Source organism: Phycodurus eques, chromosome 3 (genome assembly GCF_024500275.1).
Source record: "Phycodurus eques isolate BA_2022a chromosome 3, UOR_Pequ_1.1, whole genome shotgun sequence".
NCBI lineage: Eukaryota > Metazoa > Chordata > Actinopteri > Syngnathiformes > Syngnathidae > Phycodurus > Phycodurus eques.
Genome location: NC_084527.1, coordinates 6310457 through 6333803, shown reverse-complemented (window position 1 = coordinate 6333803; position 23347 = coordinate 6310457). Strand labels below are relative to the sequence as shown.

Sequence of the window (23347 nt, the reverse complement as noted above, 5' to 3'; positions counted from 1 at the left end):
TTTTTTTTTTTTTGTAAAGAAAGTTTTTACCCATTGTTCAAAATCCGCTAGGACGCAAATACGGTGTACCACACACTCGTTGGACACCCCCCCACCACAAAAATTGAAGTAATGTTCCGCTTCGACTCCGAATTCCGCCCGGACACAAATGCGACGTAACACAGGAAATCGCCATGAAGATGACAGAGGAAAACAATCCAAGAACGTCCATGGATGATGTTAAAACACTTATTAAAAAGAAAGATGACATCGAAGAGCAGATTAAAGCTTACTACGACGTCCTAGAAGACGTAAGTTTACGGAATAAAATCAATCAATCGTTTTAACTTGTGAAATGTTTGTGTGTTGCTAAAGTTTTGGTTTTCACAGCAAGGCGTCGGGCTTGATGGTCCCTTAGTGGACGCGGAGGGCTACCCGAGATCCGACGTTAACCTGTACCAGATACGAACCGCCAGACACAATATTTCATGTAAGTAACTCTCGTTTCGAGGGGGAGGTGGGGGAATATCCATCCATCCATCCATTTTCAATGCACACTTCTTGGTGTTGTGGCAGTTGGCAACTGTGAAAGCGCCCGACCCACACACACAGGCTAGACATACAGCAATATTATAATGCACTTACATACTTTCCTAACTGTCATAAGTGTAAAGATGTTAACCAGTGTATAATAAAACTACTCACCATTTGAAGCTGCCTGCCACTTTTTCAGTACAGTGAAAGCTTCTCCAATCACAATCATCTTCCTCAGCGTGGCAAGTAAATCTATACCTCGCAGGTTCTACGGTTGTGGTCATCTCACACCGTTTGCCCCGGCAGGCCTGCAGAACGACCACAAGGCCATCATGGTGGAGATCGAGGACGCCTTGCACAGGCTGCACGCACAGGAGAAAGACAAGTGGCCGCACGACCAGATGGAAGCTCTCGAGGAGCCCGTGGAGCAGCGGGACACCCTCCCGCCCGCCTTTGCGCGGGTGGATGCCGTCACCCAGGGATCGCCCGCCTCCGCGGCCGTGAGTGATGCCGGTAGACCTTTTTGGCTTGTTTGAGAGTTTTTCTTAACTTTTTATACTCTCCTTCGTGTCTTTTTGCAAAAGGGCCTCAAAGTGGGAGATGAAGTCATCGAGTTTGGTTCCGTGAACACCGGCAACTTCCAGAGCCTACACAACATTGCCTCTGTGGTGCAGCACAGTGAAGGGGTAAGACTCCAGGTGGACACCTTAATATGCTGTAGACCACATAACATGTCAGCTGCAGATAAAGGCAATGTTTTTTTTTGTGTGGGGGGGGCAATATTCAGAAGAGTTTTTTGCCAATGTCTTATTTTGTCTGCAGAAGCCGCTGCGAGTAATGGTGGTCCGCGGGGGTCAGAGAGCCAACATGAGCTTGACTCCGCAGCGGTGGTCCGGCCAGGGTCTGATGGGGTGAGTCCATCGCAACACAAATGCATTTATATAATCTGATCGGTTCCCCGTCATTCTCCCCAGGTGTAAGATTGTCCCCATGCCTCCACCATGAGCTTCAATGACCTCGTTGATGAGCAAATAATGTGAATTAAATTCCTTTTCAAATTCAGACACAATGCTTTTTATTTTAGTTTCTACAAAAGTATTAATCCCTGGGTCAACATGATTGATAGATGAAAAATCAGAGTGGGTTAAACATCCTTTTACAAAAATTAGGATGTTGAAGAAAAATAATCATGATGGTTTGAATTTCTTCTTTTTGCCTTTGACCATCTGTGGAAGCTGGATTTTGAAAGCAGTCCTACAAAACACAATTATACAAATTAAATATAAAAATATCAATGTTATTAAAAAGGATTTTAATTTAAAACAAAAAATGTGTATATATATATATATATATATATACTCACTCGCAGGTTGTACAGATGGGGCTAAAGTTGCAGAATACTGTGGTGGAGAAAGTAGTACAAGATTATCAACTAAATTAAAAAAACCTCAGCCCGCCAAAAATGAAGCTACTGCGGTTATAGTGGGCCTTTTTTTCCCCCTCCTCAGTAAAATACAACTATACGCCATTATAAATCTGACTTTAATCTTGAAAAATCTGACTTTAATAATATTTTTTTTCTGGAAAACTATACTACTACTGTCTTTTTTTATTTTTTTTATTTCTACTACTACTACTGTCTTTTATTTTTTTCTTTATTTCTTCTGGTTAGGACTTTTAGGGAATTTGTTTGTATTGTAAGCATGAGAAGGACGCGAGTGAGTACTTACTGGACAGGCAGACAGAGCAGACGTAACCGATCTGGATGAGGTTGCGGTGGCAGAAGCACGCCGCCCTGTAATCAACGTGGGCTGGCGGCGGCAGCAGCAGCTGCGAACGCTGCTCACCGTCGGGCAGGAACACCCACTGTGCCGCAAAGTCACACAAACTCTTATAGCACTTTGAAGGTCAATTACGCATCAAGAAAAACATGGCGTGGCGGCAGTCACCAGAAGATACTGAGCCAGGGCCGCCTTCTGGGGGATCTTCAGGTACAAGCCTCCCGTTATATCACAAGCCTGTCGGTTCACAAAGGGGACAAAAGAACTAGATTTTCAATCAAGTCTCCCCCTTGTCTAACTCGCATAATTATATACAAATAGCTAATATTAGTTTAATTTTCTTTATCGTTATTACTGTATTAGCAGTCTCCATCTGTTCATCTAATATTGGTTTAAAAAAACATTACTACCTTCGATGTATTTTTATCTTGTATTTTCCCAAGTATGTTTGCTCGAGTATTTTTTTCTGATATGGGCATTTAACATTTATTTTTCATTAGAATTGTTGCACTGTATTTCTTTGTATTATTTTTGGTCTAATATGTTTGTCTATTTAAAATATTTTATATACACACACACACACACAGTTATTTTTCACTAATATATTGGTATTTTTGAGATTTTAGCATTGTTCATCAAAGATTTTTGGTTTATATATCCATCCATCCATTTTCTGAGCCGCTTCTCCTCACTAGGGTCGCGGGCGCGCTGAAGCCTATCCCAGCTATCATAGGGTAGGAGGCGGGGTACACCCTGAACTGGAGGCCAGCCAATCGCAGAGCACATACATACAAACAAACAACCAGTCCCTCTCACATTCACACCTACAGGCAATTTAGAGACTTCAATTAACCTACCCTGCATGTTTTTGGGATGTGGGAGGAAACCGGAGTGCCCGGAGAAAATCCACACAGGCAAACTCCAAACATGCAAACTCCACACAGGCGGGGCCGGGGATTGAACCCCGGTCCTCAGAACTGTGAGGGAGATGCTCGAACCAGTCTTACACTGTTCTGCCTTGGTTTGTATATATTGTATTTCTTCCACCGTTCCACCTTGGTTTGTATATAATGTGTTTATTTTTTTAACCTGTAGATTTGCATTTTGGTTGCGTATTTGTTTGGTTTTCAATATTTTTACATTTCCTTATGTATTTTTTTTGGATTAATTTAGGTTTTTTTTCCATTTGTGCATTTTTGATCAGATTTTATTTTTATTTTTTTAAAACATTTGGATTATGGTCTCATTTGCAATTTGTTCAATTCTTTTGTATTTTTCACAAACATTTTAGTATTTTTAATCTGATATTTTAGCTTTTTTTTGCTGTGCATTTTTCATTTAACACTTTATTTTGGTCTTATTTGTATTTCCTGTCTTATGTTTTTTTTCCCCCCCAAACATGCATTTTCCTTCCAATATTTATTTTTAACTTATTTTTGTATTTTTTCCGAGTACTTTGATCATTTCGTTGACTCTGGTTAAATTGTGCACACTTACTTGTGCTACTGCTGTTTTTTTAGTAGATTAATACTTCTTCTAGCAATATTATGATAATACTAAGAATGATACAAAATGTTCAAAGCATTTCACCAAGCATGTGAGTAGTAAAAGCACAAGACATTACTTGCTGTAGGAGCCCCGAGTCCGATTCCAGCACGCATGCATCTATGAGGATGCTCTGTTTTAAAAGCAAATTATATGGAATTTTAAAACTGTTTATACAAATGTGATATGATCAGCAAAAATAAATAAATGAATCATGTTATGACCTGCTTCTGAGCGGCAAAGATCACATTCATGAAGTTCATGTATTGTAGGGCGCAGTCGTCCGCTGCCTTTATCACCTAATGCACATTTTGTTGATGTTTTAGTAAATACAAGATCCACTTTGACAAAGTACATTTGTTTTTTTTTAATAAAACCTAGCTTACCAAAATTCGAGATTTGACCTCCTGTCCCACTAAAAAAAAAAAACATAAGATATATTACACATACAAGACAATTTAAGACTAAAATAGTCATGAAAGATAGTACCTTCAAGTTCCTTTGAGACTCTGTTAATATCTGAGTTGAAAAAAAATTAAAGATTGGCGATGGCATTTTTTGGATGTCTTTGTGTTATGTTTTAGTATTACATTCTATCACAAAAAAGTAGAACTATTTTTTTGTTGTTGTGTGTATTGTACCGTCCTGATAGTAAACAGAAGGATACAGCAGAGAGCTTTGGCGAGGGATCCGGCCAGCATAGTGTCTGTGGAACCTCCCGTCACTTCAACTGCAAAGTGAACACACAAATGAATGACACAATTTAAAATTACAAAGAAATAACTGCACCCACGTTTCCACGGCAAGTCCTCAAAATGATCGTCACGGCTCGATTGGTAAAACTGGTGTCAGAACTGTTTGTTTTTTTTCCCCAACTTTCCAGGGGGAACGACTCAGTGAGTCCTACTGGGGAGCCCTAAATTCCATTCATTTCCATCAGGAAACGCTTGCTTGCAAAATTTGATGCAATTAGGGGTGTGTTGATTTCCCGAAAAGGCAATTCATTTGTGCTCACCCGCCACTTTTTTCACGCGAATTCTCAAAATAATCATCAGACTTTGACACAAAAAAGCTTGGCAATTCTTCTGTCTCAGATACTCGTTCTGATTTTGGATCGTTTGGGCAAATTCCCTCGCAGTGTGGTGCTTGTGGTACACCGGTTTTCTCGAGTGGTATGCAAAAAAATCAATGAAATAAATGTTCAAGCTGTGCATAATGGACAGTGGCTTAAACTTTGTATTTATTTTTTAAACCCAGCACAGTACATTTTTTATGTAGGTTGTGTTAAACTTTTAAGTACAATGCATATGCATCTAATATTTAAGAACTGTTTGTTTTCAAACATTTATTTAGGTACAAGTAGTGGCGTTGACCTACTGTTGGACATTAAGTTTCTGATCTGGTCAGCGATGACGCCGTTGGCGACGGACAGCAGTTCGTACTTGCCCTCGCCGCTGGAGCACGCGTCGTCCACGGTGCTGTCGCCGCCTGGCTGACTCTGACTGGGATACAGGAAGTGACTGAAGCAAAAAAGATGGACACTCAGTAAGTATATTCATAAACAAGTCATTTCTACCAAATCATGCTAAATATAGTGATGATAACATAAACCAAGAGATGGCAGATTAGATTAATATATTAGATAGATAGATTAGATAAATTAATAGATTAGCTAGATAGACAGACAGACAGACGAACCTGTCTTTACAGTGGCTGGCAATGACGGCCAATTTGTTAATCCGGCTCATGGCCACGTGAGCGTTAGCCATCACCATGACAGCGTCCATACAGTTGGACAGTGTGAACTAGGAGCAAATGAAAACACTTGATTCATTGGGAATAGCATGATTAGGGTTCATGTTACAGTAATAATATTTTTTTTTGGGGGGGGGGGGAGTGGCGTCATCATCATGTTGGTACCTGCGGCTCGCGTTGGGCTTGCTGGCCCCACCAAATCGGGTTAACGTCCACGACGATGACCAGTAAACTGATTTCTTCTTCTGCAAGGAATAACATTAAACATATACTAAACATTGTTCATAGAAAATATTTAAAACTTAGTTTTATGACACCAACCCCCCCCCCCCAAGAAAAATAAAAACGAACCTGACGCCATCACGACGGCTCCGTTAAGTTTTATACTCTTTCATTGTCCATATTTTAACTAAAATGACGAATAAGTGAGTCTATTTGGTCAGAATATGAATGTAAAAATCAAAGAAATGAGTCAATTTTGCCGCATGTTACTGTCGCAGGTAATGACGCTTCTGCCTCCATCTCTTCTTCAACGTTCTAAATTATTTAAATGGCACACTGCTGCCACCTACTGTATGGAGTGTTTGTTTTTACGACGACTCGACTTCCTATTTTGGGGGTTTCAACGCCTCAAGCACGTCATAAAAAAACTCATACGCTTTATGTTTGTGCCAAAATTGTAAAAACAGCAAAGGCAATGCTTTATTTTTATAGGCTATAAAAATAGACTTGACATGACAACGAAATAGATCATCAAAGTATGAATGAATGGACACATTCAAATGTGAAGTAACGTATTAAATTGTCCATTCATTAATTTGAAACAAAATCCTAAACATTTGATTGAATAATCATTTCATGACAGATTTACACATTTCAATACCTTTTTAAATATCAAAGAGTATATTAATTGAATTGAAATTTGAAATATTCAATGGCAATTATATTCATTGTCGCCTGTTCAAAAATGGAATATGAAACCATTTGCATAGGTTAAAATACAAATGTATTTATTGGAATGTGGAATATAATCATAAATCGTTACTACTGAACCTATTCATGAAGCACATGAAATAGATGAACTATAAATTCATTAAAATGTGAAATCTAAGTGTCCATCAATTAAGTTGTGATATATAATCATACATTTTATATTGAATGTAAATGATAATCAGGACCTTTTTATTTAATGGCAGTTTTTATTCATTTAAAACTAAACATATATAAAGCCAATTAAATACACAATCATTTATTAAATTATATTATTTAAACAGTGAAATACATTCAATGATTATCTTGAACCTATTTAAAAATATATATTTCCTGACAATATACATGTTCTGTGACAGTTTTCATTTTTTAATGGAATTGCCGTAAATTATTTATGATGGAGGATTGTTTGTGCCAAAATTAAATGAAGGCACGATTAAACATGGGAAATACATTCTTTTATTGCTTCTTTTTTTTTTTTGCATAACCGATTCATATATTTCATTATCCTTGTCATTATTTGACTTGATTAAATTGAATCGCTTCACAGCCATTAGAGGGACACAATATGCGTCACATATTACATGTACACCGAAGAAATATACTGTCCATGGAAAACAAGCCATTATTCTCTTCTCAGTGGACTTTTTTTATGCGCAAGTTGGTCCTGTATTTGTCAGTCTGGTAGTAATCGGACTCGATGGCCTCTTCCGAGTCGTTCAGTGTGATGTAAATGTCCTCGTTCACTTCAGTGACTTTGTGGACCCTCTGTTTGACACCCTTGGAGCGCCAGTGAGTTCTTAGAGGTTTGATGGTGGGGTTGTCCACGGCTTGGTAGAGCCCCTCGCCTTCCACTAGCGTGATCTTGTACTTGTGCCACGGACACACAATGCACACGCGCCCGTTGAACTCCTGATGGATACAAAACTGAGATATGATATTGATAACAACAAGAATAAGCAGGCGCTTGTAAGCTCACCTCAATATCTCCGTGCTCTAAAGCGCCTCCTGCATCTGTCGACACAAAAACAAAAGCGCTTAGTTCACTCTTTTCCTGCATTAATTCATCTGAGCGCACGATTCTTTACGGTTTACTGACAGATGAAGCGAAAGCTGTATTGGCGAAAGAGGAAATAAACTATATTGGCAAATCAATATGCTAAATAATCAAGAGCTCTGCTGGCAAAAGAAAAGTTGAAAGGATGGCAAGGAAACTATGCTGGTAAAAGAAGTAGCAGAATGATGGAGATGAAACAATGCTGGCAGAAGGAGAAGAAGGGTTCGCAAAAAAAAGTTTTAAAAAGCTGCTAAAAGTTGATGAGTAAGCTATGCTGGCGAAAAAAAGAATTATGTTGGTGAAAGAAGCTGTTGTAAGATGAAGAGGAAGCTAAGCTAGTGAAAAGAAAAAGCCTAAATATGGAATGGAAGTTATGCTGGCGAAAGAAGTTGCTAAATGGTGACGAGGAAAATATTCTGGTAAAATAAGATGTTGAATGATGACAAGTCGAAGCTAGCGAAAGAAGTTGCAGAAAGATGACAAGGAAGAAAAACTATGCAGGCGAAATAAGCCGTCTAAAGATCAAGTGGACGCTATGCTGCCAAAAGAAGTTCCTAAATGATTATGGGAAAGGTATGCTGGCGAAAGAAGATGCCTAAAGATGAAGTGTCATGTTGGGTAAAACAGTTATTCTGTTCTTCCAAAAGACTTTTTCTTACGGTAACAGCGCACGTCCATGGCATGGAACTTCCCCTGGTGGTACAGGACCAGCACGTCTCGGCATCCGTCCAGCAGCTTGGTCACGCGGCCGCGTCTGATGATGTCGTCACGTTTCCCGACGAAGTGACAGGAAGGCGGAGGAGGCGTAGGAGGAGGCGGGAGAGAAGGAGATGAAGAAGATGACATCTGCCAAGTCTCCTCCTGGGAGGACATGTTGGTTACTTGCTACAGGGGCATTCCTGCTCAAGAGAAGAATCATTACAACTCTTCCTCACTGGTTCATTTTTTGTTTTTAAATCAAGATGAAATTCAACTAAAACAAACAATCATATGAGGAAAAATATAGACAATATGCTGGCGAAATAAGACACCGAAAGTTTAAGTGGAAGCTATGCTGGCAAAAGAAGCTGCCAAAAGATGAATAGGAAGATGTCCCAGCCAAAGAAGTACTATCCTGGCGAAAGAAGGTGCAAAAAGATGGAGAGGAATCCGTGCCAGCAGGAAGCTATGCCAGCAAAAGGTGGTGGTGGAAGCGCTGCTGGTGAAAGATGCTGAAAAGTAAAGAGAATGGCCTGCTGGCAAAACAAGCAGTACCTATACTGGCGACAGAAAATGACAAAAGTTGAAGCTGAAGCTCTGCTGGTAAAAGAAACTGCCGTAAGAAGTGACCGGAACAGGAAGATGAGCATATGCTGGCGAAAGATGGAAGGGGATAAAATGAAGATATGCTGATGAAAGCGGTTACAGAAAGTTGAAGAGGAGGCGATTTTGGTGTGACGACGAACTAAATTGTAGTATGCTGCAAAAAAAGATGTCGGGGAAGCTATGCTAGAGGGGGAAAAAAGACGAGGAGTGGTGAGACAAAAGTTATGCTGGCGAAAGACTGCTGTCGGTTGTACATTAAATGTACGTGGATATCTACTTCTATATCTAGTAGTAATATTTCATTAAAAAAAAAAAAGTAACTCAACTGCAACAGCCGGCGAGTCTGGGAGATTATCACAATGTTGTGTGTTTCCGCAAATATAGTCCCCCCCCACCCCTCGGTGAAACGCGTCACTCAGCTAAAAGTGTGTGTGTCACCTTGATTATTGTCCGGCTGGAACAAGAGTCGACCGCGGTATGTTTTAGTTTCCGTATTTATTGAAAATAACTAAATAGGCGCTACTGTGTTTACTTTGATAGTGCAGTATAGTCATATTATAAACATCTTAGAAACGTTCCGAGTAACAGTAATCATAAATATATTAATCGACGTGATTTACATCTCAAGACATCGTGAGTGAATGATCTAATCTTATTTTATTGGATTATCATCACTCTCGTGCTCGTCTCGACGAAGACGCGAGAGCCGTCGCCATGGAGACCAAGTGCACGGAAATAGTGACACTTGTCAACGCAAACTGTCACAAGGGACCGGTTTAGTGCGTCTTTTAATCTTGCACTATCTTTAAATTAGCACCGTCAGCTCGTTTTTTTTTAGTCAAAAGGCTCGCATATGACTACGCCCCTCTGTGGCGTTCAGTGCACTTTTCAAACATCATCGCGCTTCGGAAACGTGCTCATACTTTTTCTTCGGCCTTCGCCAATGTGCAACTTGCACGGAACTCAAGACAGGTACGTTTATTTATTCATTTATTTATTTGTTAAGTTTTATATATGTGACTTTCTAAAAGTAAAAAAAAAAATCCCCCAAATGGCTCTCGAGTGACTTTTTTACTGGCTCATTTTGTCAGATTAAAATGTTGTTCAGTAGACGATTTTGAATATGGTCAATAAATTGCATTCATGTTTTGTCATTATACATTGACGTCGGTTCATTTATGTGCAATCGCTTGTCCAGAAGCTGGGCCTTCAGTGGAAATTTACCCGGCTTAATCCACCTTCTTTAACACCATCACTACACAGATATTGACACCATCAATACTGTAATCCCTTCGTATGTGGTACAGAATGAGAGTTGCTGATGCACTTCAGTTACTTAAAAAAAAAAGAAGAAGCAGAATGCACATTCATATAAGAGCTGAGACTGACACCACACGCAGACTCACTGATTGGAGCCAGGGTTCGAGTGAAATGTCCCCTTGGCCTTTCATCTTCGCTGACCTCACAGACTCACAACTGCCAATCACCAGGCCCGGTTCTTAGAGGACAGATATTTCACTAACAAGTTGCAATATAAGAGCACAACTGTGCCTAGTGCATCATCTGGAGGAACTCAGAATCAATATTTTAATATTGATATTCATATTTTACAAAAAAAATAAAATAAATAAAAATACATCATACTCACTCCCCGGCCCCGACTGTGTGGAGTTTGCATGTTCTTCCCGTGCCTGCGTGGGTTTTCTCCGGGCACTCCGGTTTCCTCCCACATCCCAAAAACATGCATTAATTGGAGACTCTAAATTGCCCGTAGGCAGTGACTGTGAGTGCGAATGGTTGTTTGTTTGTATGTGCCCTGCGATTGGCTGGCAACCAGTTCAGATTAGAATGACATGGCAGAACATATCGGCTGAAATCTGATTGGACAAAAATATACCCTCCACACCCTATACACTTCACACAGAAGCAGTGCAGCCAAGAGAAACGCTGCTAAATTAAGAGATTAGACTGTTGGGAATAAATTAATAACATTTGATGGAAAAAATATTAGAATTTGGGTTGGAAATGTAGGTCAGTGCTTCTGACTGTTTTTAGAGCAGCAGAAAAGGGCTTGCTGGCCCAGACAGCCCACCACTGGTTGTGCAGTTATATAGTGCACCCAGGACGTTGTCACAGCACTTCACTTTTTCCAAATTTTTGTGAGTCTCATTCCAAAATGGTATAAATTCATTTTTTTCCCTCAAAATTCTACACACAACACCCCGTAATGACAACATGAAGGGGTGAATCTGCCAATAGAATCGTTTGGCATGCTGTAATTGCTGCCAAAGGTGTGTCAACAAAATATTGAACAGAAACTGAATTGTTATAGTCATATCATTTCTTAGACTGCTTTGCTTTTGATAAATTTTCAAATTGATTTCATGTTAAGGTGTAGTGTCAGTTTGAGTTGAGGAACGTCATTAGCGGAAATATCCTTATTCATGTCTTTGCTTCGTGCCGCGACAGTCTTGTGACGACATCTCGGTCGACCAAACGGAGTAATTGAGGTGGAGCGCCAATTTGAGTGGAGGCCGCTATTTTCGGAAATGCATTGCTCCTATCTTGTGCTGTGCTTTGTGTCTCAATAGTTTTGTGATGACACCGCGGTCGACGTTATTCGACAGAAGGCACAAGGGAGGGATATCACCAGGGAGACATCACCATGGCAACGGTAAAGAAGTCTTGTAACATATGGATTTTGGATCTATCATATCTTCCATATTTTATGGATGATACAGTAATCAGCCAGTTAAGATCAGACCCATAAAAACGATTGCTTAAAAAAATTGCGAAATATCGAGCGATGAACCTCGATACAGCGGGGAACGATGTACTACTTTCTTTTGAGATGGGGCTTTGGGGCCATCTTGTAACATAATGGTGCATTTCATAAAAGTGCACAAACTGCAAATAGTTGAGTTTTTCAGCAAACAGCTAAGGTTACACAGGAAATAAAAATAAATGAATTTGTGACGACTGAACTGAAAATATGTGGGCAATTACAAGATTGGTTCAGTGCGTAATAGATGCCAAAAGTGAATAATGATTGGCTCTCACCAGGGTCTATGGAGGCAAGTGGAAGAACATCCAGTCATGACACTGAGTCTGTTTGAGTGCCTCAAGTTGGTGGGCCTTCAGCGTCTTCACGAGCGGTAATCACAGGATCTTCATTCCGAACTCGGATCGCCGCCAACTCATTCATTCCTCCGTGTCCTTTTCAGCTTCACCTCCATGGGGATCCACCATGCGGCCTGTCTCGTAGCCCTCGCTTCGGAGGACCTTCCCCTCTTGGAGATCCACACGGCTGAGGACAAAAGCCGTCTCTTCAAGCTGGTCCACCTGCTCAGAACGCTGGAGCAGGAGGGGCTGAGACTCGGAGAAGTGGCCGATGACCAGGAAACGTCTCGCAAGCGTCCTGCGCAGCACGGCAACCACAGGGCGCTAGCAATAAGCGCCAGGCCAGACATTACTAAACGGTTATCCATGTACAATACGTACTCCACGCCGCAAGCCCAGAGGAATATCGCGCCCCACCGCCGCCAACATCAGCACCCGAGACCCAACGTTGCAGCCAAGAGGTGCACCAATACAGCAAATCATCCGATGCCTGTTTACGAAGCCAAGAGAAAACCAGGGTACAACTACGGGCTTCCTCTCCAGCCCGTTTCTGCAAAAAAGTGAGTGCTTATGCAGTCCAGTGAAGGCCCTACCGGCTATAATGAATCTTAACCTGTATGTGAAGGATGTTGAAATGGATGCAACACCCTCTATAGTCAATCATCATCATCATGTTTTTGGAATGTGGGAGGAAGCCGTAGCACCCGTGGAGAACATGCAAACGTCACACAGGAAGGCCAGATTCGAACCGCCACCATTCGAAATACTACGCGGATGTGCTAACCACACAAACACCGTGCCGTGCCAAATAATTTGGATTATTATAGACTTACATTTGATAAGAAATACATCTCACAAACAAGTTATTATACTTACATAACACGTTAGAATATTCCCTAATTAAGTCGTTACACAATACTTCTTTTATTTTTATCTTTTTCTCACAAACATGATTCCATTAAATGATGTATGTTAGAATAAATGCATTATTATCAATTATTTTTGATATGTAATTATATAATACAGTTCAATAATGTATACAACTTTCATCCATCCAGCCATTGCAACTCAAATAAGTAGCATACTGTAGTTACATTTACAACTACAACATTTACTACCTTAGCGTAAGTTTAGCGACATTCGTAAATTGGAAAATGGAATTGCTCGGACCCTCGAGCAAAACCTTCGCAGATCGACACAAAATCACGTAGGTTAATAAGAATGACCAGATGCACAAAAAAGTGAGGAAAGCATTTTGCTTTGCAGTGGCAAATCAATCAATCAATCAATCATCATTTTCAGTGGTTGTCTGTTACCACATTACTCTAAGGGGAATTCTCGGATCAGTACCAAACTTTCTTTAATTTGAAATGTGTTGTTTGCAGGCAAACCCGTGGGCTGAGGATCATTGTTTGCGTGAGGAAACGACCTCTGACGCACGCCGAGAGAAGGAAGGGCGAGGCGGATGTTGTGATAACGCCCAGTGCCGAGTGCGTGATTGTGGAAGAAGGCAAAGAAGCTGTGGATCTCACCCGGTACATTCTACAGGTATACCCAGTCAACTTTTTACTTATAAAGCTATAATACCCCGAGACACCAATGACTGTCTCCGATACGCTGACGTCACATTGTCTGATTTGTTAATTCTGGCTTTTTTGTTTTATTTTTAGCATCCGTTCTACTTTGACCAAGTTTTTGCAGAGTATCATTCCAATGAGGAAGTATATAAGAAAACAGCATATCCTCTGGTGCAGCACATGCTCAACGGGTAAGGAGTCAGCTTACCCACTTATTTATTTATCTATTCATTGTTTTGTTTTTTCAAATAATTCCTTTTTTTATTATGTCTATATTTTATTTCATTTAATTATAATTGTTTCTAAGGACTCTCTCCAGCCAGAATTGAATTTATGAGCAGTATTTAATGGTATTGGACACATTGTACTCTTTTTGGTTTGGTTTCATTCATTCATTCATTCCAATTGTTATTTAAAGGGTCTTTTCAGCCAGTATAGACTTTCTGGTAGTATTAATTGGACAATCTGTAATGTTTTGTTTCAGCTCATTTTTTAATTTTATTTTATAATTGAAGGGATCTATCCAGCCTGAACAGTCATTATGAGCAGTATTTGATGGTATTAATTAGACAAATTGTGTGTGTGTATGTAGCGGGAAGGCCACTTGCTTTGCATTTGGCCAGACGGGCGCGGGCAAGACTCACACCATGATGGGTTCCACTCCAGGGGAGGTGGGTTTGTACGTGCTGGCAGTCCAGGACATCTTTGCCCACCTGTCGGCAACGTGCAGCCCACTGCTGGTGTACGTCAGCTTCTGTGAGATCTATTGTCGCCAGCTCTATGACCTGCTCAACAACAGAAAAAGGTGCTCTTTCTAAAAAAAAAAAAAAAAAAAAGCTTAAAATTGAATTATTACTTATTGGCCATTTTGGAGTCAAAAGAGGGAAACCAGAGGTCCTTTAAGAGGCAGAATTCCATCTTCATGTGTGAGTTACTCCTGGTTATGTATTTATTGGCCATTTTGGTGTCAGAAGTGGGTTATTAAAAGAGAATTATCTTTGCTCATTGTTTGCATCTGTAAGATGCTTCTTTGTTGTGTACTTATTGGCCAGTTGGGCATCAGAGGGGGAAGCCAGAGGTCCCTTTGGGGATAGAATTCACTGTCCTCAACCTTTTCATCTGTAAGATATAGAGAGATATGTATTGGCCAATTTGCACACAAGTGGGAAACCGGAGGTCCTTTAAGGGGCAGTATTCTGTCATCCTTTGCATGAGTGAAATATTCCATGTATTATGTACTTATTGGCCAATTTGGCATCAAGTGGGGGACCAAAGGTACAATTCTGTTATTGACCTTTGCAAGTGTGATGGGATAGGTGGATCTCTCTCCCAATGTTCTGAACTCCTGTTTTGACTTTTTTGTAGATTGTTTGTGAGGGAGGATGGTCACAGCGTGGTGCACATTGCAGGACTTTGTGATGTCAGAGTGGACTCGGTTAACTCACTCCTGAAGGTCGGTGAACAACTTGTCCCCGACTTTTAAGACAAATGAACGTGTTTCTGCATCTGCTGAATGAAATGCATACAATCACGGCATCATTGTCCCCTTTTCAATGCCTTGCAAGGTGATCTCGCAGGGTTTAGCGGCACGCACAAAGAGGGTGAGCGGCATCAATCCGCTTTCGTCTCGGTCCCACGCCTTGCTTCAAATTCAGCTCAGATCCCCCAACCAGCAGATCGTTGGCAGGTGATAGACTACATTGTACTGTCAGCCAGTTGCCTGCATATTGCGTACGTTTGCTCTTGAACCGCAAATGAGTGTACTAATAGTGTACTCCATATCTTTAAGAATGTGGTTCATCGACTTGGCAGGAAGTGAGCGGGCGTCGGACACCACAGCGACAGACTGGCAGACTCGTATGGAGGGAGCTGAGATCAACCAGAGTCTGCTGGCTGTAAGCTACAACCACACACGCCTTTGTTTAATTATTGACTAATTAGTGGCTAATTTGGTCTCAGAAGTTGGAGACTGGAGGTCCCTTGTCCTCAAGCTTTGTATACGTGCTTGCTTTTTTATAATAATCATCATCATCACCCATTTTATTTATAGTCGCCTTTCATGCCACACAAGGTCATCGTACAAACATAGTAAATCAAGCAAGACAATAGAAATAAGATCATAAAACATCAATTAAAATGGCAAATGTTGTGGGAAATTTTAAAGTGAATAGGCAGTCCGCAATAGGTGTTTCTTGAGTTTGGATATGAAAAGGGTTAATCGGAGGTCAGTTGGTAGTGAGTTCCAAAAGTGAGGGGGGCAGAGCGGCTGAAAGGATGGTGAGGTGGATGAAGGACAAAGATCTGCGAGAGTGGGGGAGGGTATGACAACGTGAAGGAGGTTAGCAAGATATGGCTGGGCGAGATTATTGATGGTCTTGATTAAAGAGGATGAAAAATGGAAAGGCAGTTGGTCCTGATGACATTCCTGTGGAGGTATGGAAGCATCTAGGAGATGTGGCTGTGAAGTTTTTGACCAGCTTGTTCAATAGAATTCTAGTGCGTGAGAAGATGCCTGAGGAATGGAGGAAAAGTGTACTGGTGCCCATTTTTAAGAACAAAGGTGATGTGCAGAGCTGTGGCAACTATAGAGGAATAAAGTTGATGAGCCACACAATGAAGTTATGGGAAAGAGTAGTGGAGGCTAGACTCAGGACAGAAGTGAGTATTTGCGAAGACCAGTATGGTTTTATTCCTAGAAAGAGTACCACAGATGCATTATTTGCCTTGAGGATGTTGATGGAAAAGTACAGAGAAGGTCAGAAGGAGCTACATTGTGTCTTTGTAGATCTAGAGAAAGCCTATGACAGAGTACCCAGAGAGGAACTGTGGCACTGCATGCGGACGTCTGGAGTGGCAGAAAAGTAGGTTAGAATAATACAGGACAGGTACGAGGGCAGCAGAACAGCGGTGAGGTGTGTTGTAGGTGTGACAGATGAATTTAAGGTGGAGGTGGGACTGCATCAGGGATCAGCCCTGAGCCCCTTCCTTTTTGCAGTGGTAATGGATAGGCTGACAGATGAGGTTAGACTGGAATCCCCGTGGACCATGATGTTTGCAGATGACATTGTGATCTGCAGTGAAAGCAGGGAGCAGCTGGAGGAACAGTTAGAAAGATGGAGGCATGTACTGGAAAGAAGAGGAATGAAGATTAGCCGAAGTAAAACAGAATATATGTGCATGAATGAGAGGGCTGGTGGGGGAAGAATGAGGCTACAGGGAGAAGCGATAGCAAGGGTGGAGGACTTTAAATACTTGGGGTCAACCGTCCAGAGCAATGGTGAGTGTGGTCAGGAAGTGAAGAAACGGGTCAAAGCAGGTTGGAACGGGTGGAGGAAGGTGTCAGGTGTGTTATGTGACAGAAGAGTCTCTGCTAGGATGAAGGGCAAAGTTTATAAAACAGTAGTGAGGCCAGCCATGATGTATGGATTAGAGACAGTGGCACTGAAGAGACAACAGTAAGCAGAGCTGGAGGTGGCGGAAATGAAGATGTTGAGGTTCGCTCTTGGAGTGACCAGGTTGGATAAAATTAGAAATGAGCTCATCAGAGAGACAGCCAAGGTTCGATGTTTTGGAGACAAAGTTAGAGAGCGCAGACTTCAATGGTTTGGACACGTCCAGAGGAGAAATAGTGAGTATATTGGAAGAAGGATGATGAGGATGGAGCTGCCAGGCAAGAGAGCGAGAGGAAGACCAAAGAGAAGGTTGATGGATGTCGTGAGGGAAGACATGATGGCAGTTGGTATTCGAGAGGAGGATGCAGGAGATAGGCTTACATGGAAAAGGATGACGCGCTGTGGCGACCCCTAACGGGACAAGCCGAAAGGAAAAGAAGAAGAAGAATGGGAAAACTGTCAATTTTGGCGAGCATGGACTTGGTACCTATGAGTAGGATTTTGGTTTTATCATTTATTGGAGCTATTATTGGAGCTATTATCATCTAATGGAGCTATGAGCCAATTTGGCAGAAGTGGGACACCAAGAGGTAAAATTCTCCACCCTCATCCTTCGTATGTGTCAGATGCCCCTTTGTGTTTTTGTCCTGATTTTGCCCGTTCCTCACCAAAGTCATGCAAATGCCAGACTATCTTATGTTTTATAAGATTATCCTGAGGTCTGATTTGTGTTCAGAGTGGATTTGTCCAATTACAGAGTCTGAAACGGGCCGAGTGTGTAAGGTGCAGATGATTTACAGTGTGCTTGTTGTCCAATTTGGCATCAAAAGTGGGAACTCTGAAATACATTTGTAACTCCCCCCACAGCTTAAAGAATGTATCCGCTCCCTTGATCAAGAACAGCGGCACACACCGTTCAGACAAAGCAAACTCACTCAGGTACTAAGATTATAGTGCAGTCATGCTGTTGTGTTTTTTTTTTTTTTTTTTGTTCTTTCACTAAACTCTGGTGTTTTTTGTGCTTAGGTCTTGAAAGATTCATTCATTGGCAACTCCATGACTTGTATGATTGCCAACATTTCACCCAGTCATGTCGCCACAGAGCACACTCTCAACACACTAAGATATGCCGACCGGTAAGTGTTCATAATGGGAAATGATGTTATTTGCTTTAGTCACTTTTGGTCTATTTCTTCGGTCAGTGTTCGTCAAAGTAAGAGTCCTGGAATTTTCCCAAAATGGCAGTTTCAAAACCAGAGACTTTCTGGTGCTGTTATGATCGACATTTTCACCCAATTTCATGTTGATCTTTTTTTTTTTTTCATAAATTTTGCCTGACAAACTACTTCATGGTGCATCATTTATAACCTCTTAATGTTGTATGTCGGTACTGTCCTAAACTGAAGATTTTTTTTACGTTTCTTTGTTTTTATAAAAAGTTGTGTGGTGATAGCACACGCTTTGGCATTGACAAAAAAGTAAACCTCATTGAGAAATTTGCAAGTTATGATTTAATTTCAGGGTCCATGCATTGCCTTTGAAGGGAACATCGACCTTCCCAACATGGCCGAAATAAAAATCATGGTTATATACTACATTTCCAACAGTGTTGTCTGTTACTCAAATGAAAAGGTTACCAAAGAAACTACTCATTTGTTATTTAATAGAGCTATGGTCTAGCCAAAATGTTTTTAATATTCCTTTGAAATTAAATACTTATATTGTATTCATACTGTTACAAAAGGTCTGTGCTTTTCTGACAATAAACCAGACTTATAATGTATTGAAAAAATAGATTATTCTTATTTTATTTTTTTGATCAGTATCCTGTCATCGCTTTTTTTTTTTAAAACAAAAAATAGTTGTGAATTATAGCTTTAATAAATTCTGGCGGTTCCTGAAGACACCGGAGCACATCTAGGTGAACGAGTGTCTTGTGATTTGGTGGAGAACCAGGAAGTGAGTAGACCCATTCAGGACTCTTTACATCTGCTTTATTTAACACAGTGTGAAGGAGTTGAGGGGTCGCAGCGGAGGACAAGAATGCAATGCCACATCATCTTCCAAATGCAGCAGCGTTGGAAAGAGTCTCCCTAAGAAGCCAAAGATGGCGATGCCCAACGCGTCTTTTGCCGCTGTTGCACCCACGCCGAGGAAACCCACAGGGAGAGCCGTCAACTGTTCCACGCCCAAGAGCAGCAGATACGGGGAGGGAAGAGCTGCGAGAGCCAAACTCGACATCGGAATTGAAGAAGTGGGGAACTCGCTGGTAAAGGGTGATGGAGGGCACGGTTGCAACAAAGAAAACGGGAGCGCCAACACGTCGAGGAAAGAAGGACTAAGCGAGGGAAGTCAAAATGAGAGACTCGAGGAGTCAACAGAAGCTGATGGAGACGATGCCGTAACGGTGGACGAGGAAATGCAGCAGCACCTTCGACACTATCACCGGCAGCTGCAGATGTTCGTGCCGTTCTCCGTCTCGCCGCCTTGCTCCGACCGCCGATCACTCTGCTCCTCCGCATCATCCGCCGGACATCTTGCATTTTCTGGCCGTCACGGTTCGAAGGACGCTACGACCGAGTACGACAGCAGAGTCGAAAGTAGCGAGTCTTTAGTAGAAGACAGGCAGCAAAGAGTTGAGATGAGGTGGCTGACTAATCTGGAACAGGCCGACGTTGCAGTGGATGTAGCCGTCAACTCGGGAGAGAATGGAGAGGACTCGCTGGAGATGGACCCCTCGCTTGACGGCTTGTGGACGGACTGTTTAATGTCCGTCCACAAGACCATCTGCGGCTCCTCTCCTGTTGAACAGCAGCATCAGGAACGGCAATCCGACCATCACTTCGTGTCAGCCTGTGAACATAAGAGTGTAGTCCAAACCCCTCAGGAAAGGGAAAAGCTACCTAGAGTGTTACAAAATACTCAGGTATGCAAACATCTGGAGGTACACAAACAGTCGGAGGATAAAGCCAAAATGTCTAAGGATAATACCTCAAGCGACTCCCGACTTGAGGGTACCACAGCCTTACTGGTTCAAGGAGATCAGACCAATAGCCAGCTCTGTACACTTGGGAGGGAAAAAGAGCCACTCACACATGCAAAGAATAAAGACAGAGAATTCAACCTCCGGTCTTCCAGCTCCGACACTAAAGTGGCAAACAAGTACACAAAGGAGATCATATATGCAAAGGATGAGGACAGGGAATCCTGTCTCCCAAAAGACTTACAGTCTCCCATTTCTAATGCCAAATGGGCCAATAACTGCACAAAGGAGCCACTCACACTTTTAAAGAATAAAGACAGAGAATTTTCTCTCCGATCTCCCACTTCTGACACCAAATTAGCAAATAAGTACATGATAAAAGAGCACCACACACACGCGAAGGATGAGGATGCAGATTTATGCCTCTCAATGGACTTGCAGTCTCCCACTTCTGCTGGCAAACTAGCCAAAAGGCACACAAAGGAGTGTCTCACACATGCTAAAAATAAAGACGATGAAATTTACCAGAGGTCTCCTACTTCTGACACCAAATTGACGAGTAAATGCATGTGGGGCCAACTCACACATGCAAAGGATGATGAAGAAGTCTGCCTCCCAATTAACATCCGGTCTCCCACTACTGACGTTAAGTACACAATGAAAGAGCATCTCACACATGCAAAGAATAAAGACCAGGAATTTTTCTTTCTGTCTCTCACTTCTGACGTCAAATTGGCCAAACAGTATATAGTAACGGAGCATCTCACACATGCAGCGGATGAGGACTCAGACCTCTGCCTACCAAAGGACAGCAGGTCTCCCACTTCTGATGCTATTCATCTCACAGAGCTGACACAAGAAACCTCATGTGCACCAAAGAAAACCATCTCACCCTCTTCGACTAAGAGTGAAACCGCTGCACCAAATCTTCCCTGCAAATCTCTGAAACTCCAAATGGATGGGCCTGCAGAGTTGCAATGTAAAGAAAGGCCCTCCAACCCAGAGTTTTCCCTAACAATAGATCATGCCAAGTAAGTAACGTGGCTCAAATAGTGCTCAAAATCTTTTTTTCTCTTCTCACATAGAAAGTAGGTTAATAGAGAGAACGCTCACCAGTTTTTAAATGCATGCTTTGACATTAGATTTGATCTAGGATAGCACTCAGTAGAGCGCAAAACTCCACCGAGGTTGAACTGTCAGCTGCTTGTGTTTTTGTCCAACCACATTGGACCTCCAGTCCAGCACTTCTGACGCCAAAGTACACAGGAAATGGGCCATTTTTGAAGACACACACTTGTTATGCTTTAGGAGGCCCTCAGATAGCCCCCATCTGATGCTCGGTGGCAAACGGCCTCCTGTCTCTTTTCTGACACCAACTTAGTGACCAATCTTGGAGCTGAGCCCTTTCATATCCATATTGAAGACACAAAAGAAAACATGTTATCATGATTACTGATTAAAAACTGGTCTCCCAATCGAAGGCTATGTTCACACTCCAGGGTACGATACCCAATTTGGATTTTTTGGTAAATCCAATCTCACTATTGGGAACCTGCTGATTTACCCATTCACAGATTTTTCTTCAATTTCAAGTTTTGATCTTTTTTGTTTTTCTTTTTTGGGGCAACCAACCCCCAAAATTTGGTTCATCAGTTTATTCCCGCTTACTCAAGAAATTTGTTTTTTTTTTAAAAAAAGTTTAAAAAAAAAAATGCAATTATGAAGGGCATCAGTTATCCACGGGTTTGTGCCATTCGCGGTCCGCCCCGGTCCCTATCCCTGGCGAATAGTGGGGGTCCACTGTAGTCGTTCAAATTACAAAAACAAATTTGATTTCTAATGTGAACAGAATGTGTCCCTGAAGTGACACGCATGCACACAAACCACAAAGTGACGTGGCGCATTGTGTTTACGGAAATTAATATGGCCACCCGTGTAGATCTTCTGATGCATTTGTGACAATTTCAAGGATTTTGTGTTTGAACTGACCAGTGCCCCTGTATATTTATCAGTTGTAAAGCATCTTCATTTTGCCACTGATGATTTTATGCTCCTTCGTCCACCATTGCTTTTTGCGTCTGCCTGTGTTGTCGAACAATTGGGAAGTTTGTCACCATTTTATGACGTACGGGTCGGATGTGCGTGACGTGAGCGTTCAGACTGCAGTCGTATCGGATACATTTCTGATTTATATCCACTTACAAAAGAGGCCTGGATCGGATTTTAAAAATCAGAATTGTACTGTTCACATTAACATTAACAGTATTGGATACATGTCACCTATGGGCAAAAAAACTCGGAACTGACCTGCAGTGTGATTGTGGCCTTAGACTGTTGCACAGGAGATCATTTTCCTGTTGTTTTAGTGTAATCTGCCGTGCAACATTGCTACATTCCTTTCTCAACTCAAGATGGCGTGTGATCCAGGCCCACTGGGAGAAACTGAGGAAAATGGAGCCCTTACTGCGTGAAGAGCAAACGCTTCTATGCAAGCAACCTTATATGGTTAGATGAGTTTAAATTCTGCTGTTTGCTTCACTGTAAATCTTTAATTTTACTCTCATGCAATTCTCACTTTTTTTTTTTTTTTTGTACTAGGCATTTGTGGATTATGTGGACAAGCTGGAGGAGATTCTGGATCGCAACGCGCAGTGTCTGCGCAGCATGAGAACCAAGCTGCGTTTATATCGTATGACCAGCTCCTTTTCTGAGCCTGAGCACAAACAAGCGGAACACAGTATTAAACCACTGGCATGAATAAAGCGTGGGTTTACATTCTGTCACTCGGGAATAAAACAGACATGTTTATTTAGTGTTTAGGATGTTTACATCCTTTGTAAACTGAAAAATGTCTTTCACGTTTTGTTTAAAGGTTCTAATTTAATGTCTTATTTATTTTATTTTATGGCTAGATTTCATTCAAATTAATAAAATATATTTGCAGTTTACATGCATGTGAGTTTTTGTGACAAACAGAAAAAGTTGATTTAAGAGAATCCTTTTCAACTTGAATCACATGAAATAGACTGATTTACATATTTTGCATATTTAGCTATAACAGCGTCTCTTCTGGGAAAGGTTTCCTCAATGTTTAAGAGTGTGTTTATGGGAATTTTTGAACATAAGAGCCGTGCTAAAAAATATTGGCACGACTATAAAAATGCAGACGTAGGCTTTTTTTCATGACTGACATTGGATCAGACTAAACTTCCTGTTTTAGGCCAACTAGGATTACCAAAATTATTTGTATTTGCTAAATGCCAGAATAGTGACAGAATTTTTTTGGGGGACAAATATATATAATAGACAATATTCAGTATTCAGTAGTC

At 41.4% G+C, this 23347-nt stretch overlaps 4 protein-coding genes across 14 annotated transcripts; 2 read left to right on the top strand and 2 right to left on the bottom strand.

The window, feature by feature from the left end:
• The first annotated feature begins 118 nt into the window (after positions 1-118).
• psmd9 (proteasome 26S subunit, non-ATPase 9) lies at positions 119-2301 on the top strand. The gene is made up of 6 exons (XM_061671810.1): positions 119-290; positions 370-469; positions 820-1013; positions 1098-1199; positions 1336-1424; positions 1488-2301. The coding sequence occupies exons 1-6, from the start codon at positions 174-176 to the stop codon at positions 1516-1518; spliced, it is 633 nt and encodes a 210-aa protein (XP_061527794.1). The 5' UTR covers positions 119-173; the 3' UTR covers positions 1519-2301.
• Positions 1458-6117, bottom strand: gtf2h3 (general transcription factor IIH, polypeptide 3). 4 transcript variants are annotated; one of them, XM_061671808.1, is made up of 13 exons: positions 5946-6117; positions 5760-5839; positions 5538-5644; positions 5286-5359; positions 4507-4569; positions 4329-4358; positions 4226-4254; positions 4064-4138; positions 3919-3972; positions 2463-2531; positions 2244-2379; positions 1877-1913; positions 1458-1767 (listed from the first exon to the last, which is right to left on the bottom strand). In XM_061671808.1, exons 1-13 carry the CDS (start codon positions 5953-5955, stop codon positions 1701-1703), a joined length of 831 nt encoding a protein of 276 aa, XP_061527792.1. In that variant the 5' UTR covers positions 5956-6117; the 3' UTR covers positions 1458-1700. The 4 variants fall into 4 exon arrangements, with proteins under 4 accessions (XP_061527792.1, XP_061527793.1, XP_061527791.1 ...); XM_061671807.1 differs by having other exon boundaries at positions 1461-1767; positions 5217-5359; XM_061671809.1 differs by lacking the exon at positions 5760-5839 and having other exon boundaries at positions 1460-1767; positions 5217-5359.
• Positions 5129-22966, top strand: LOC133399855 (kinesin heavy chain-like). 3 transcript variants are annotated; one of them, XM_061671803.1, is made up of 15 exons: positions 5129-5384; positions 11538-11620; positions 12010-12101; positions 12171-12626; positions 13452-13614; positions 13737-13834; positions 14236-14448; positions 15009-15096; positions 15209-15330; positions 15433-15538; positions 17903-17974; positions 18062-18171; positions 19043-21049; positions 22430-22523; positions 22617-22966. In XM_061671803.1, the coding sequence occupies exons 2-15, from the start codon at positions 11612-11614 to the stop codon at positions 22773-22775; spliced, it is 3789 nt and encodes a 1262-aa protein (XP_061527787.1). In that variant the 5' UTR covers positions 5129-5384; positions 11538-11611; the 3' UTR covers positions 22776-22966. The 3 variants fall into 3 exon arrangements, with proteins under 3 accessions (XP_061527787.1, XP_061527788.1, XP_061527786.1); XM_061671804.1 differs by lacking the exon at positions 5129-5384 and adding an exon at positions 8348-9918 and having other exon boundaries at positions 15221-15330; XM_061671802.1 differs by lacking the exon at positions 5129-5384 and adding an exon at positions 8349-9918.
• Positions 6461-10709, bottom strand: LOC133399858 (Rieske domain-containing protein). 6 transcript variants are annotated; one of them, XM_061671812.1, is made up of 5 exons: positions 10595-10709; positions 10353-10444; positions 8301-8502; positions 7564-7598; positions 6461-7496 (listed from the first exon to the last, which is right to left on the bottom strand). In XM_061671812.1, the coding sequence occupies exons 2-5, from the start codon at positions 10395-10397 to the stop codon at positions 7221-7223; spliced, it is 558 nt and encodes a 185-aa protein (XP_061527796.1). In that variant the 5' UTR covers positions 10398-10444; positions 10595-10709; the 3' UTR covers positions 6461-7220. The 6 variants fall into 6 exon arrangements, with proteins under 6 accessions (XP_061527796.1, XP_061527800.1, XP_061527798.1 ...); XM_061671816.1 differs by lacking the exon at positions 10353-10444 and having other exon boundaries at positions 8301-8540; positions 10595-10707; XM_061671814.1 differs by lacking the exon at positions 10595-10709 and having other exon boundaries at positions 8301-8540; positions 10353-10588.
• Positions 22967-23347: the final 381 nt, after the last annotated feature.